Source organism: Jaculus jaculus, chromosome 14 (assembly GCF_020740685.1).
Source record: "Jaculus jaculus isolate mJacJac1 chromosome 14, mJacJac1.mat.Y.cur, whole genome shotgun sequence".
NCBI lineage: Eukaryota > Metazoa > Chordata > Mammalia > Rodentia > Dipodidae > Jaculus > Jaculus jaculus.
This window is the reverse complement of record NC_059115.1, coordinates 54617536-54634233: the sequence shown is the minus strand read 5'-3', so window position 1 is coordinate 54634233 and position 16698 is coordinate 54617536. Positions and strand designations below refer to the sequence as shown.

General features: G+C 38.5%; 1 protein-coding gene across 1 annotated transcript in view; it reads right to left on the bottom strand.

The window, feature by feature from the left end:
* Positions 1–16698, bottom strand: part of Ankrd31 (ankyrin repeat domain 31) — a 162608-nt gene that overhangs the window by 84771 nt on the left and 61139 nt on the right. The window contains exons 9-12 of the mRNA XM_045133385.1: positions 10816–10868; positions 8656–10144; positions 7518–7634; positions 2468–2610 (exon numbers count right to left, since the gene is read on the bottom strand). Coding sequence (XP_044989320.1) covers positions 2468–2610; positions 7518–7634; positions 8656–10144; positions 10816–10868 — 1802 coding nt within the window. The remainder of the gene's footprint in view (positions 1–2467; positions 2611–7517; positions 7635–8655; positions 10145–10815; positions 10869–16698) is intronic.

Genomic DNA, 16698 nt, shown 5'->3' with positions numbered 1-16698 from the left:
GTAAATAATTTTTAAGAGTCCTTATTGAAATGTATTTATTCTTGCCATTCTGATTGTTTTGCAGTACTTCCTGTTTTCCCTTCACTCTCTTATTTTAACTGTTATTTGAGTAGGGTTTATTTTTTCCTGTTTTCCTGTTATCCTTCAGAACTTGGAATACATCATTCCAAGCCCTTCTGGCTTTTTTTGTTTGTTTTTTTGTTTTTTGAGGTAGGGTCTCACTGTAGCCCAGGCTGACCTGGAATTCACTATGGAGTCTCAGGGTGGCCTCGAACTCACAATCCTCCCACCTCTGCCTCCCGAGTGCTAGGATTAAAGGCGTGCGCCACCACGCCCGGCCCCTTCTGGCTTTTAATGTTTGTGTTGAGTAATGTGTTGTTTTCCTGATGGATTTGCCTTTATAAGTGACTTGCTTTTTCAACTCCAACTGCTTTCAATATATTTTCTTTGGTTTGCATGAGTGGCCGCCTCAATCCCTCTGTGTTGCCCTATAAGCTCTGGTGTTCTGCTCAGCTGTGCTGGGTGCCCTGAGCAGACCGGGGGCTGAATGAGTTCTCTTTCATGGCCCTCGTGGTTGGGGAATGGGAGAGTGCAGGATGCGTGGAGTTGTACAGAAGCTGCTCCACTGGTCCGATCTGTATTTCCTTCAGTAGCTACTCAGCTGGCCCCTGCTATCTTCACCTTCAAGTTTCTTGACTTTGCAAGGAGGCTGCTGTGAGTGGAAAATCCCCTCACTTGGTTTCTGCTCCTGCAGCTCAGGGCATGGGGATTGGGGCCACAGGTGCTTTGGTGGGATTCTGGCCAGTTTCCTCCTTTCTGGAAGATCTTTATCACTCCTTATTTTCTGCTGTGGTTGACAATAACTTATACCTTTTCACTTTTCAGAAGAAGAGCATATTTTGCTGTGATTTTGCTTAAGCCCCTTCTTAGGCTGGTTTGGTGTGGCTCTTATGCTGCCATCTTACCTGGAAGTCTCAAAAATTTTTAAGCTCCTTTTTTGCTATCAGCTGTGGCTAATTTTTTGCTCTTAGTATTTATTTTTATCTGAATAGTTACTTTCTAATTTCCCTGAAGTTATCAAATGTCTTTAAGGAAAGATAGAACATTAAAAAATTCAATTTTGCTGATTAAGAGCAGTCAAAAAATGAGACTTCATTGAATATCTCTCCTTGCTAATTTCCATGACACCTCTCTCACACATCCATAAGCATCTTTCTCTTGACTTCTCACCAGTTTATCACTTGTCACTGATGTTGTAAGCAGTTAACAATAATGTGGAAACATATAGTTATTGTTAATTATAAAGTAAAAATGAAGAGATGTATGATTTCTTGATGTCATACATCAAAATACCTAGAGTACCTGAAGCACCTATTAAGACACTGACAAGTAAGAAACTGACAGGTCTATTAGCCTAAAGAATAGCAAAATCATAAGCTTTGAAGAAGAAAGGTTTAACAGAGGACCTAGAGAAAACTCTTAATGCCTTGAGAGTATGGAAGGAAGAACTTCCTTGAGTTCATGATGTAAAAAATAACTGCAAGGTCAAAGATGTCCCATGTACCATGACACAAACTTGTCAGAAAACGTAAACCAAAAGGACATACTTTATTTAGTCTTTTGCTAGTCAAGAAATTAGTAATGTTTCAATTATAACCTAAATAGGTACAGTCTTTAGTAGGTTATACATCCCATCTACCCATTATAAGTCGAAAACAGCAAAACTAAAAAATTGAGGCAGAGTATAATGTCACAGACCTATAATCTAGTAGTCAGGGGGTTAAAGCAGGAATACTGTTATTTTGAGCTCAGCCTGGACTACATAGTTAGACCTTGACTCAAAAAGCAAAAAATAGCTAGGTGTTACATATATTATCATTAATATTAGGCTCTTCTGTATAAGTCATTTTATATGAAAATGAAAACTATTAGCTTTATTAACATGTCTTTTCTTTTGACCTACATAAATTATGTGATAGATAATAGAAAAATGACTCCTTAAGATACACACTGATGGGCTGGAGAGATGGCTTAGTGGTTAAGGCGCTTGCCTGTGAAACCTAAGGACCCCATGTTCAACTCGCCAGATCCCACATTAGCCAGATGCACAAAGGTGAGGCAAGTGCAAGGTCACACATTCCCACTAGGTGGAACAAGCATCTGGAGTTCGATTGCAGTGGGTGAGGCCCTGGCACACCAATTTTTTTTTTTTTATCTCTCCTTTCTTTCTCTCTGTCTCACTCTCTCTAAAATAAAAAAAAAAAGATACACACTGGTAAAAAATACATACACATTGGTTTTCTAATCCAATAATCTGAAGTATTATATCTTCACTTATAATTATAGCAGGCCTTAGCACCATTCATTAATTTAGAGAATCACTTTAGTTCTCACTTTAAGCTATCCTCATTTTCTTCATTCACTTTTCTAAGAAAAGAAGAAAGAACCTAGGCTGAGTTCACTCTACCTTTAAACGGTTGCTTGCAACAGCCTCATGTAAGGGCAGAGTTCCATCTATATTTTCACAATTTGCATTTGTGCCAGCTTTTAGTAACTCCACAATTATATCATTAAATCCTTCATTAGCTGCCTCATGAAGTGGTGTGCAACCTACAAAAGGAAAAAAAATCAAACTGTTTTTTTCCCATCAGCACTCATGTCTTATCTTTATTACTAAGAGCTTTTTTATTAGTAGAATTAGTATCTCTATTGTTGCAGATATATATGTTATAAGTATTAACAAGAGATAAAGAAGAATCGATTAATAGGGGTAACAAGGCCTAAGTGAGGTCAAGGGAAGATACTGAGTAAAGGAAAGGTGGAGGGGGGGTTAATCACAATCTAAGAGGATATAAATAAGTCATATGGAAACCTACTTTTTTGGACAATGGAACACTCAAAAGCAATAGATTGTTACTAGCAAATTTTCAGTGCCAGGGATGGGATGCCTTCCAGTGAGTTGCTGGCCAGGGAGGTTCCTGATACCACCAAAACATTACAGGCTATTGTCAAAGCTCTTGGTTTCCCTCCAGAAATAGATTGTAAGACCCTGTTGCTGAAGACTCCACATACTTAAGCTACAAGGTCACTGAGAAATCCTTCTAGAGCTAAGCTGAAAAAAGCTATGCTGTATGCAGTTCAATGGGAGAAAGAGAAATCACCAGTAGAGATTCTCAACAATACTGCAAGCCCTCAATTTGGCCAGTGAGGCCAAATGAGCCAATGGGTGCAATAGTGGCATGTCTGTTATGGGGGATACCAACTGCTCTCTAATTGGACTGGAAGCCCACTTCATGGGACAGAATACATCCCTGATACTGAAACCCTACAACAGAGGTATTCATGACCCCTAGGGGTGTAACGTCTGCTGCTGTCTGGCTAAATACATATACTATGCTTACCAAACTGCCCAGTAAGCACTTCTCTTAATGTTCATACCCATATATTAATGCTTCTCTGATTTTTGGTTAGAGAAACTTCTCTTTTCAGATGGTGTTGACCTTGGGATGACTCAGAAGGCACCATGGTGCTGGAAAGAAGTGACTGGAGTGCTCAGTACTGCAATATCTCTATCACATTTCCCAAGGCTCAGGGTCAATGTAGAAGAGGTAACAGAATGTAAGAACCAAATGAAGGGTAGGACTCCTTACAATGTGCTCCTCCACACACAAAATGGACTGGATATCCATGACCTCACAGTGCCTGACGCTACCTACACAAGACCATCATAATAGGAGGAAAAGATCATGACATCAAAATAAAAGAAAGACTGAGTGACGGGGGGAGGGGACATGATAGAAAGTGGAGTTTCAAAGGGGAAAGTGGAGGGATGGAGGGAATTACCATAGGTTATTGTCTACAATTATGGAAATTGTAAATAAAAAATATTTAAAAAACAAACAATATCAAAGCATTTTGCTTTAAAATGAATAGGTTTAATTTGGGGGAAAAAAAGGAACACTGAGCTCTCTATAAATATTTTTGACAAAGAGGCAAAACAGAAGACTCATGCAATGGAAAATATAATGGAACTCGAATAAACTCTAGTCATTTCAATTTGTTTCAACTCAGATGTTAAAATATCTGATTTTCATATTCATATATTTGAATGATATTACATTGTCAAATTTTTCTTTAAATGCCATCTGTTGCAGTCAGGTTTGCATTGCTGGCAGAAATCATCCGACCAAGAATATCTTTTGGGGGAAAAAAGGATTTATTTTGGCTTACAGACTCAAGGGGAAGCTACATGATGGCAGGGGAAAATGATGGCATGAGGGTGGATATCACCCCCTGGCCAACATAAGGTGGACGATAACAACAGAAGTGTGTCAAAATCAAGAAGGGGAAAAAATGTTGAACTCCCTTTATTGCCCATTATTTACATGCCCTTGGAATGTCCTCAAACAGATGAAAAGGAGAAAGTTATTTTAACAGTAATAAATCATGCTATTCAACTAAGTATGATATAAAAGCATAGTTCTGAGTTAGTTACTCATCAGCTAGGATCAAAATTAGTGGCCGTGAAAGAAAATGTATATTTTAATGAGTTCAATTTATAAAAACAATTAAAAGAACCCAAACCTGCACTACCTTGTAGATTCACATCTGCTCCAGATTCTATTAGAACTTGAGCTGGGCACAGATTTCCTCTTCTGGAAGCCAAATGCAGCCGGCTTTCCCCTCTACCATTCTTATTGATCCCGGTTTTATTCCATTCTGTAAATTTATCAAACAAAACTGAGACTTTTTCTTCATCAAATGATGACTATCATAAAGGTTCTTGGAAAATACAGAACAATTTCATCAAAATATTATTAGCAAGATGCACTATATAAAACAAACATTTCTGATTTTAAGTCCAAACTTGAATAGAAGTTGTAGAGTACTCAAACACATTAATTTGCATACTAGTCTGTCACACACTTGGTTCAAGCAAACTTGTTTCACTTCTTATACTCATCTCAGTTTCAGTAGTCCTTTAACACTGAGATAAAACTTTTTGTAAAACAACCAAATTCTGCTATTATGAAAACCCTCTTTCAGGCTGGATGTGGTGGTGTGGGCCTACAATTTCAGTACTCCAGGGGCTAAGGCAGTAGGAACTTAAGTTTCAGTTCAAGTTTCAAGTTATTTTGTGTTTGTTACTGAAATTCTTATTTTGTTTGTTTGTTTTTGTTTTTCAAGGTAGGGCTTCACTCTAGCCCAGGTTTACCTGGAATTCACTATGTAGTCTCAGGGGTGGCCTTGATCTCACAGTGGTCCTCCTGACTCTGCCTCCCAAGTGCTAGGATTAAAGGTGTACACCACCATGCTCATCAAGTTATGAACCACATGAGAAATTATTTAGATCAACACATGAGACAAAATAAAAGGTTAGAGTACAAAATAGAAAAGAATATTATAAAAACAGCAATATTAGTATTACTTTTGATGAAGGAAGGAAGCATATTAGAAAAGCCCATGTACAAGAAATCAAGAATGGACAGCAACAGATAAGAACTGAGGCCCTCAGTACTACCATGCTCAAATAACTCAATTTTGACAACTATATGATCCTAAAAGCCCTTTCCTAGTTCAGTCTTCAGATGAGACTTCAGTACCAGATGCCACTGTTGTAGCCTATTAAAAGTTCCTGTCAGAGGATATGGTTAACAAATGCTCGGGCTGGAGAGATTGCTTAGTGGTTAAGGCACATTCCTGTGAAGCCTAAGGACCCCAGTTCCATTCTCCAGGTATGTAAGCCAGATGCACATGGTGGCGCATGCAGACAGAAACAAGGCATACTCCTTGTTACAGAGATTGGTACTCACAATTTGGTATTGGAAAAGTACACATATAGAGACAGACAGACTTAGAGACAGAGAGACATCAACAATTTATTTTTTAAGGATAAAACAGCTAAGACGGTGGACTTGCATACTACAGATTTTAATTGGTATATCTTTTCTAATCATTCTTATTGTGGAAAGTTCAAATACTACTTTCTTGTTCATGATATGCTTGTAGCATAGAAGGTTTCTACTCGGTGCTACTGGCATCATAAACTGCTACAGTATTTAACTGAAAATTTAAAACTGTAAATTGGCAGAAATTTGAATGCCACAAAATAGTACTCAAATCCCTTTCCTCCCCTTTCCTTACCCTTTATTGTTTACTTCCCTTCTTTTCTTTTTTTCCTTCCCTTCTTTCTTCCCATTTCCCTTCCTTTCCTTTATTCCTTTCCCTTCTTGAAGCTTTTGCTGTTCATCTCCTTTAAAATAATAAACTAGAAGTCATAGTCAGAAATATAACAAGAAGGGCTGGAGAGATGGCTTAGTGGTTATGGTGATTGCCTGCAAAGCCTGAAGACCCATGTTCTACTCTCCAGGTCTGAAGTTATCCAGACAAAGAAAGGTGAGGCAAATGCAAGGTAGCACCTGCCCACTAGGTGGTGCAAGTGTCTGGAGTTCGATTACACTGGCTGAGGCCCTGGCAGGTCAATTCTCTCTCCCTCTCCCCATCTCTCTCTCTCTAAAAATAAAATTAAAAAAGAAATATAACAAGAACATATCTGAAAACCATTGAATTCTCAAGTGGTAGTATATTAACAACAAATACAGCTGAAATAATAGTATAATTAAATGAATTTAAGAATTCTTTAATGTGGAGTAACTAGGCTTATACAAAACTTTTATCTAAACAATTTTACAAACCTTGATAGTTTTTAAGAAAATTGTCTTAGGGTTCGGGAAATAACTCAGTCAGTAAAATGCATAAAAAGAGCCAAGTGTGGTGGCGCACGCCTTTAATCCCCTCACTCGGGAGGCAGAGGTAGGAGGATCGCTGTGAGTTCAAGGCCACCCTGAGACAACAGAGTGAATTCCAGGTCAGCCTGGACTAGTGTGAGACCCTACCTCGAAAAACCAAAAATAAATTTTAAAAAAATGCATAAAAGCCTGAGGACAGAGTTCAATCCCTAGAACCCACATTTTAAAAGTCTGGTGTAGTGATGAACACTTACAATTATAGCATTGTGGAGACAGAGACTGGAGCTCACTGGCCAGTCAGTCTATCCAGCCTGTGTGGTAAGCTCTAAGATAATACTAAATTCTATCTCCAATAAAACAGAAGACTGATGCCCAAGATGATTCTTTGGTCTCTATATGCATGCATACATACACATGCATACACACACAAACACACACACACATATACAGAGAGAGAGAAGTGGAAAGGAATAAAAAAAGGTAGGGAGGGGCTGGAGAGGTGGCTTAGCGGTTAAGCGCTTGCCTGTGAAGCCTAAGGATCCCGGTTCAAGGCTCGATTCCCCAGGACCCACGTTAGCCAGATGCACAAGGGGGCACATGCATCTGGAGTTCGTTTGCAATGGCTGGTGGCCCTGGCATGCCCATTCTCTTTCTCTCTCTCTGTCTGTCGCTCTCAAATAAATAAATAAAAATCAAAACAAAAAAAATTTTAAAAAGGTAGGGAAGGAGAAAAGGGGAAGGAAGGTGGTCTTTTTCTGAAGTTATGACCTTTTTTGTGTTCATGGATTTTAGGAGGCACATGAATTTCTGAATCCATTTCTTTTTTCTTCTTACAATTTCTTATAGTCCTTTCATATTCTTTGGCACTACTAGTTAATTCTTCATCTAAAAAAGCAAACATTTTATACTATTAGTATTGTGGTTCTCCTTACTGGTTACATAGCAAGAAACAAAATTCATACATTTTAGGGCTTCTGTTTAAAGCTGAACCATTTAAATGAAAACCTATAAAATGTCTTTACATTAAAAAAATTTGGGGCTGGAGAGATGGCTTAGCAGTTGAGGCACATGCCTGCGAAGCCGAAGGATCTCAGTTCAATTCTCCAGGTCCCACGTGAGCCAGATGCACAGGGGGCACATATGTCTGAAGTTCGTTTGCAGTGGCTGGAGGCCCTGGCATGCCCATTCTCTCTCTCTCTTTCTCAAATAGATAGATAGATAGATAGATAGATAGATAGATAGATAGATAGATAGATAGATAGATAAAATATGCTTTTTTAAAACTTTGCTAGTTGTAACTCTAATGGGAATATAATAAATAGTTATAGTCAGAGGAACTGTCAATTTCCTGCTATGAAATGATGTTAGGTTTCCTGTTGCTATGTAAGTGTTTTTTTTTTAAATTATTTATTTATTTGAGAGCAACAGACAAAGAGAGAAAGACAGATAGAGGGAGAGAGAGAGAATGGGCGCGCCAGGGCTTCCAGCCTCTGCAAACGAACTCCAGACGCGTGCGCCCCCTTGTGCATCTGGCTAACGTGTGACCTGGGGAACCGAGCCTCGAACCGGGGTCCTTAGGCTTCACAGGCAAGCACTTAACCGCTAAGCCATCTCTCCAGCCCACAAGTGTTATATATAACAAAGAAAGATGAAAATATAATGACACGATGTTCATTACTTGCTAGTATCTATTTGGAAATCATTCTTGATTATAGCATTGTGACTTTCAAAGTAAAGACAAGTATCCATTTAATAGGCTTAGTAGCTTCCTAAGTCATGACAGGATGATGGTCTCATTCTTGCCAGTTTGAGCATAGGTTAAAAAGAATTCAGATGGAAATTTGTGCTAAAAAAGGAAAAGGAAGTGCACAGGAACTGACTACAAACTAAGCAATAGTTCTAATACCTGATTTGTGAGAAGTCTCTTTATCTTCTTTTTGATGAAGTTGTGAGATGTTGGTCAATCCTTTGTCCATTTTGTTAGGGGACAGGAAATCATGTTCAGGAAAGTTTGGCCTCATCTTTCCAACTCTGGTTGTTCCTATTTCTTGAGAATGGACAGTTGTGGGGAAAGGGCAATTTGAAGAAGTTGGTTTTGGATCTGTCACAGTGTAATTCCTTTCAGTGTCTTGTTCCTTTTCTACATTATGTGCTTCTGTTTGATTCACTGAAGGAGTTTGTCCTCTGAGATCATTATCCTGAAGTTTTTTGAACATTTCCATATGACTAGTAATCTTTGAAACTTCATATGTTGAGGGTACTCTTCTAATGCAAGGCAGGGAAGTTTGCTTAGGATTGACATGTGAATGATCAAAAGGAGTTTCATATATGCACTGTCCACAATTTGCAGCATGTTGCTCAGAAATGACTGTACTATCTGAATCATAAAAATGAACATCCTCCTGTTGTGAAAGTGTGGTCAAGCTACCTGCTTTTAATTCATTTTTTTGTGAATGATGGTCTTCAGAAGGTAAAGATCCTTGAGAGTCCATTTCTTCTACATTTGTTACATTCTCTTGATAATTAGAGTGGTTTTCACCCTCTGTGTAACATAACTGTGTTACAGATGTTATAGTCTTCTCAGAGGTACTGAAATCAACATCATCATTAACAACCTGGTCCTTTGTAAAGGACTGGAATGAATTTTCCTGCTTATTAAGGTTCTTACTTTTTTTATATGTGCAACTATTTTCAAGGGACTTATAATGACTATTACACTGTTTTTGAGGAATATCAAGTAGGTCCTCTGTAGTAACAAGTGGTAATACAGTTTCTTTATGTAATGAAAACAAAGAAACTTCAGTTTGATCAATGGATTTCAATTCCAATGATTGTATTTCTTGACTATCTGATAAATCCAAAGTGTGCAACTCTTTGGAAACTGAACAAGCCTCACTATTGTTACCTAAACCATTTTTCAAGCTTGACAAAGTTGGGGTGGAAAATCCAAATGACTCCTCACGAAAGTCATCAAGGCTTTGGACAGTGAACTGCTGATGTGTAACTGACTTATCATCTACTGTAACAGAAGAAGAAATAGCTGTTTGTCTTGAATTGTAATATTCCTCATCTACTTGCGAGTCTTGAGACTTTTCATGTTTCTTCAGGTTCCTTTTTCCTTTAGTTTTGGACACATTTGTTCTGCTATCTCTGAAATTGTACAGATAGCCCTTTCTGTGTCCCATAGAGCATGTTTGGCTAACAGTTGATTCTTTATTCTTGGATTTGCCAAATTCTGTGGTATTGGAATTTTCTTGGTAATATTCATATATATCACTTTTATTTATAAGTAAACCTTTGTTTCTTTTATTGATGGTTACATGTTCTGGCTTCTGTCTGTTGGAATTTTCATCACAAACAAAACAACTGCAATCTTTATAACTGAATTTAGGTTTCTAAAAAAAAAACAAAATATATGGTCAGCTTTGATTTTCAGTATTGTCTATAGGATCTATAGAATCTTGTGACTGAAGCTTTATAAGAATGTTCTAGAAACATTCCCATCCCCCAATAACCATCAAACACCAGAATTAGGAAAGTCTCTTTCTGCTACTGGGAGAAATATAGGTAGGGCAATGGAAGAATGGATTTAGAAACAATAAGACAAATACACTTACAAATTAGTCTGTCTGAAAAGTTGACTATGGGCTGCTAAGATTAAAACAAGAACACTGCTTCCTCCCACTGGCCCAAAACAAGCACCAGATAAAAAATAACTATCTACTGCCTAACATTTGAAGGGATGGACTGGAAACTTTAATTCTTGAACTATACTTAAACCAGAACAAAGCTGACACATTGACTAACTACTGGCACTATGAAGAGGAAGAAAGAAGGAAACGGATTACAATGCATCAATATGAACAGATATGCTTCATTTACTCAATTGCTTCTCAGATTAACAGGCTAGACCATTTTGATTCTCATGAAATTATTCCAAAGTGTCTTTAGGCCAAAGGTGAAGTCACTGACCTTACTAATGCTCAAGCAGCCATTCTTTTTCCTCTGATAATCTAGAAAATATCTAGTATTCGCAGCAAATGTTTATGGCTAAGCACAGACATACCTTAAACTGGTATACATCTTCTACATGTGCTGGATCTGCAGTTTTTCTTCGAGCTATATAGGAAAGAGAAGGAGGAAATAAAAGATCCTTGTTCCAGAGGCTGTAAATACAGAGAGGCCAGAGCTCCTGGTTCTTCCACACCTCTCAGCTTCCTGGACCCAACACTCCTGCTGCTGGCTTGGGGCTGCCTGGACCCTGTAGACATGCTGTGAAATCAGGCCTGTTGCTCTGCCTTCCTGATTGACAGGCCCCTGGATCCCCAAATCCCTGTTCCCCTGAGCCAAAGGGTATGCAGGTCACTGTGGGAACTGGCCTCTTGCCCCTGGCTCCCCAGTATCCTGGCTCTTGGTTCCACAATCTCTGGTTCCCTTGTGCTGAAGAATGCACTCAAAGGCAGTGAGTAGACCAGAGCTCCCAATTCCCCATCTCTCAGTTCCCCAGGTACTTTTGATGTACTTGCATTCTCCACAGTTCATGCATCTGCAGTTATAACCTCATCCTACACTCTGGGACCAAAATGTGGTAGTTTGAATAGGTGGCCCCCAATATATTCAGTGTTTTATTAGTTTGTAGTTTGTATCTGCAGCCAGCTGGCTGGAGGAAGTGTTATTGGATGGATTTTAGGGTCCAGCCCTAAGGTGTGGTGGATTTTAAATTCTAATCTAAAGATATGCAAAGTGAGCTCCTCCTGCAGTCCTAGAAGTGTGCTGTGCAGTGTGACTTTCAGGCTTGGGGCTTCTCTCTCTCTGCTTGGACCTGTGAAGGCAGGCCAGCTTCTGCCATTATGGAATTTTCCCCTGGATCTATAAGCTTCAATAAATATCCCTTCCTCCATAACTATACCTGGTCTGGAAGTTCATCTCAGTGAACCTGAAGCTGTCTACTATACCACAATTTATGCATCTGTGGTTATAACCCTATCCTACACCAATCCGTTTCACATTTAAAACAGAACACCCACAGGACAAATACTTGCTTCCTCCTCAAAAACAAAGGACTTTACCTCAAGATGGGTAGACCACAATACAAGAAAACCAATGAAAGTCAGAATGCTGAGATATCACTACCAAAGATGCCTAGTCCCACAAGGGAAGCCACCAATAAAATCATAGAGAAAGTTAGAGAAATTGAAGCTCAAAGTGAAAAAATAACAAGCTATGTGACTGCTAAAATAACTTGCTGAACTGGAAGCAAAGGATCAAAAAACCAAATATTGCAGGAATGAATTTGAGCAGAATTGTCTCTTAGATCACTCAGCTTTTGTCACTAGGCTTAACTTAATTGAAGAAATCCAGAGAATCAAGGGACTTCTGGTCAAGATGGTGTCCACTGAACCATGCTTCAGCTCCCAGGCTATTATCAGGCAAGTTCTGTTGGACTCCAGTGTGAGTAGGCCTTAGCAGACCTCCAGTGGGGAGGCACTTGGAGGGGCACACTTTGGAATCTGGTGATTCCCACACTCTCAGGTAGCCCACTAGACCCTCAGGTCACCCAACCAGCAGTCCTTGACCAGGTTCTCTGCTGCATGCCGACCAAGGGAAATGTGAGATAACCTAAAACAACCAAACATCCAGATCATGGGTATACTAGAAGGGGAAGAAATCCAGGCCACAACATAGAGAACATATTCAACAAAATTATTGAAGGAAATTTTCCCAATCTCACAAAAGAGAAGCCCATTCAGATATAAGAAGCTCACAGAAAACCAAACAAACAGGACCAAAGAAAAAACTCTCTAAGGCACATCTAGTTAAAACTCTTAACAATGAAAGAGAGAGAGAGAGAGTGCTAAAAGCAGAGAGAGAAAAAATTTAACTATATACAAAGGCAATTCCATCAGAATTACCTTAAATTTCTCAATGTAAACCCTAAAAGCCAGAAGGGTTGGAATGGAACAAACACTTCAAAGTCTAAAAAACTATGACTTCCAACACAAATAACTATACCAAATGAAAGTATCCCTCATAACAGATGGTGAAAGCAAAACTTTCCATGAAAAAAAAAAATCAGTTCTATGATTATATGAACACAAAGTCAAATGTACAAAGAATACTTTAGGGAATATTCCACACAGAAGACTCAAAAAAGCAATCACAAGACCCTACAAGAAGAAGACCACAATAAACCAAACTAGAGGAAGCTCAAAAAAGTACAAAGCATACCAGCATTTGGGAGGCAGAGGTAGAAGGATCACTGTGAGGCCACCCTGAGACAACAGAGTGAATGTCAGGTCAGCCTGGGATAGAGTGAGACCCTACCTCAAAAAACAAAACAATAAAATAAAGTAAATACAAAGAGTACAAAGCCCAGGAAAGTACCAAACCCTATAAAGCACCCCAATCATGGCAGGGATTAATTCAAACCTCATAGGTAAAATCTTAAATATTAGTGGTCTTAACTCACCCATCAAAAGATATATCTTAGCAGGGTGGATCAGAAAAATGGACCTTTCTATCTGCTATCTTCAAGAAACCCACCTCACCACTAGTGAGAGACACCTCAGGGTGAAAGACAGAAAATGATATTCAATGCAAAAGGGAGTAAGATTGGATAAAATAGAATTCAAACCAGAAGTAATTGAGAAGGACAAAGAAGGCCACTTCTTACTCATCAAGGGAACGACCCAACATGAGGACATCACAATCATAAATCTATATGCACCAAACACAGGTGCACCACAGTTTACTAAACAACATCTATATGACAACAAAACAGAAATAACCACCAACATCATCATAGTTGGGGACTTTAATACTTCACTGTCATCAATAGACAGATCATCCAAGCAGAAAATCAACACAGAAATTATAGAATTCAACACCACAGATCAATGAGAACAAATGGACATTTACAGAACTTTACATCCCAATTCTACAGAATACACAATCTTCTCAGCAGCCCATGGAACATTCTCCAAAATAAATCATATGTTAGGCCATAAAGCATGCCTCCATAAATTCAGGAAAACTAATATAACTTCCTGTATCATATCAAATCACAATGTTTTACAGATAGAAATTAACAACAAGAGACACATCAGAAATTCTACCAGTTCCTGGAAACTGAACAACACATTTATATACAATGAATGGGTTGTGGGAGAAATAAAAAAAGAAATTGTAAAATTTCAAGAATTGAATGATAATGAAAACACAACCTACCAAACTTATGTAACAAAATGAAGGCAGTCCTAAGGGGAAAATTCCTAGCACTAAATGCCTTCATAACAAAGACAGAGAGATCCCAAATTACTAACCTAACCATCCACCTAAAGGCACTGGAAAAGCAAGAAGAACCCAACCCTAAGAGCTATACACAGAAATAAATAATCAAGATCAGAGTAGAAATTAATGAATTGGAAACTAATAAAACAATTAAGAAAATCAATGAAATGAAGAGCTGGTTCTTTAAAAAATAAAGAAGAGTTATAAATCCTTGGCTAATTTGATTAAATGAAAAAAGTCTCAAAATAATACAATTAGAAACAAAAAGGGAGAGGTTCAAGACAGACATCAGTGAAGTTGGAAGAATCATCAGGACATACTTCCAAAACCTCCACTCCACAAAATTGGACAATCTGAAAGAAATAGATGAATTCTTAGACACATGCCACCTACCAAAACTAAACTCAGAACAATTAATCTCCTGAACAAACCTATCACCTTCACTGAGATTGAAAGGTAATCAAAAACTTCCCCCAAAATAAAAGTCTAAGACTAGATGGCTTCTCAACTGAATTCTATCAAACCTTTATTAAAGAACTAAAACCAATTTTTCTCAAACATATTAGAAGAACAGGGAATCCTCCCCAACTCCTTTTATGAAGTTAGCATCAACCTAATACCAAAACCAGGCAGGGATACAACAACAACAACAAAAGGCTCTATCCCCAAAGAACTTAGATGCAAAGATTCTGAGCAAAATCCTCCCAAACCAAATTCAACAACACATCAAAAGCATTATCCACCTTGAGCAAGTAGGATTCATCCCAGGGACACAGGGATGGTTCAGAAACATACAGACATCTGTCAACATAATACATCACATAAGTAAACTTTTTTTTTTTGTTTTTCAAGGTAGGTTCTCACTCTGGCTCAGGCTGACCTGGAATTCACTATGTAGTCTCAGGTTGGCCTCGAACTCTCCGTGATCCTCCTACCTCTGCCTCCCGAGTGCTGGGATTAAAGGCGTGCGCCACCACACCCGGCTACATAAGTAAACTTAATCAAAAGAACTACATGATCGTTTCAACAGATGCAGAGAAGGCCTTTAACAAAATTCAACATCACATCACGATCAAAACACTGGAGACAATGGGAATAGATGGTTTGTATCTCAACACAGTAAAAGCGTTATATAAGGCACATAAAGCCCAAATAACACTTAATAGGGAAAGACTCCAGGAGTTCCCATTGAAATTGGGAATAACACAGGGGTGCTCACTACTCTTCAATATAGTGCTATAAGTCCTAGGCCCAAACAATAAGATAGGAGAAAGAAATAAAAGGGATATAAATTGGAAAGAATGCAATTAAATTAGCCCTATTTGCAAATGACATGATCCTATATATAAGGTGACCCAAAAGTCTCCATCTCAAAACTTCTAAAAGTGATTAATTCCTTCAGCAAAGTGGTAGGATATAAAATCAACACATAAAATTCAGTAGCCTTTCCATATGCATAGGACAAATACACAGAGAAAGAAATCAGCATGCTGGGCATAGTGGCAGATGCCTTTAATAACAGTACTAGGGAGGTAGAGTAGGAGGATCCCCTTGAGTTCGAGGCCACCCAGAGACTTCATAATGAATTCTAGATCAGCCTGAACTAGAGTGAAACCCTACCTCAAATAAACAACAACAACAACAATAAATACCTTGGAAAAACACTAACCAAGGATGTGAAAGACCTATATAATGAAAACATAAAAACACTCAAGAAAGAAATTGAAGAGGACTTGAGAAGATGGAAAGGCCTCCTATGTTCCTGGATAGGTAGAATCAATATTATGAGAATGGCAATTCTACCAAAAGCAATATACAGATCTAATGCAATACCAATAAAAATTCTAGCATTCTTCACAGAGATAGAAAAAATTATCTAAAAATTCATAAGGAATGACAGCAGGCCTTAGACATCCAAACATATCCTCAGCAAAAGAAACACCTTTGGAGGTATCACCATACCTGATCTAAAGCTATACTACAAACCCATAGTCAAAAACAGTATGGTACTGGCATCAAAACAGAAATATAGCTGGACATGGTGGTGCATGCCTTTAATCCCAGCACTCAGGAGGCAGAAGTAGAAAGAGCGCCATGAGTTCGAGGCCACCCTGAGACTACATAGTGAATTACAGGTCAGCCTAGGTTAGAGTGAGACCCTACCTCGAAAACCAAAAAGCAAACAAACAAAAAACCCAAAAACCAGAAATATAGACCAATGGAATAGAACTGAGGTCTGAACCTTAGGTCAAGTAGCTACAGCTACTTGATCTTTGACAAAGATGTCAATAATGTGCACTGGAGAAAAGAGACAGCATCTTCAAAAAATGATGCTGGACAAATTGGATAATGAAATATACAAAAATGAAACTTGCTGGGTGGGCATGGTGGCACACGCCTTTAATCCCAGCACTCAGGAGGCAGAAATAGGAGAAGCACTGTGAATTTGAGGCCACCCTGAGATGACATAGTGAATTCCAGGGCAGCCTGAGCTAGAGTGAAACCATACCTCAGGAAAAAAAAAAAAAAAGATAATAAACTAGACCCACTTATCTCACCATACACAAAAACCAACCCCAAGTGGACTAAAGACCTTAATATAAGACCTGAAACTCTTCAACTACTGAAAGAAAATACAGGAGGACATTTCCATAATATA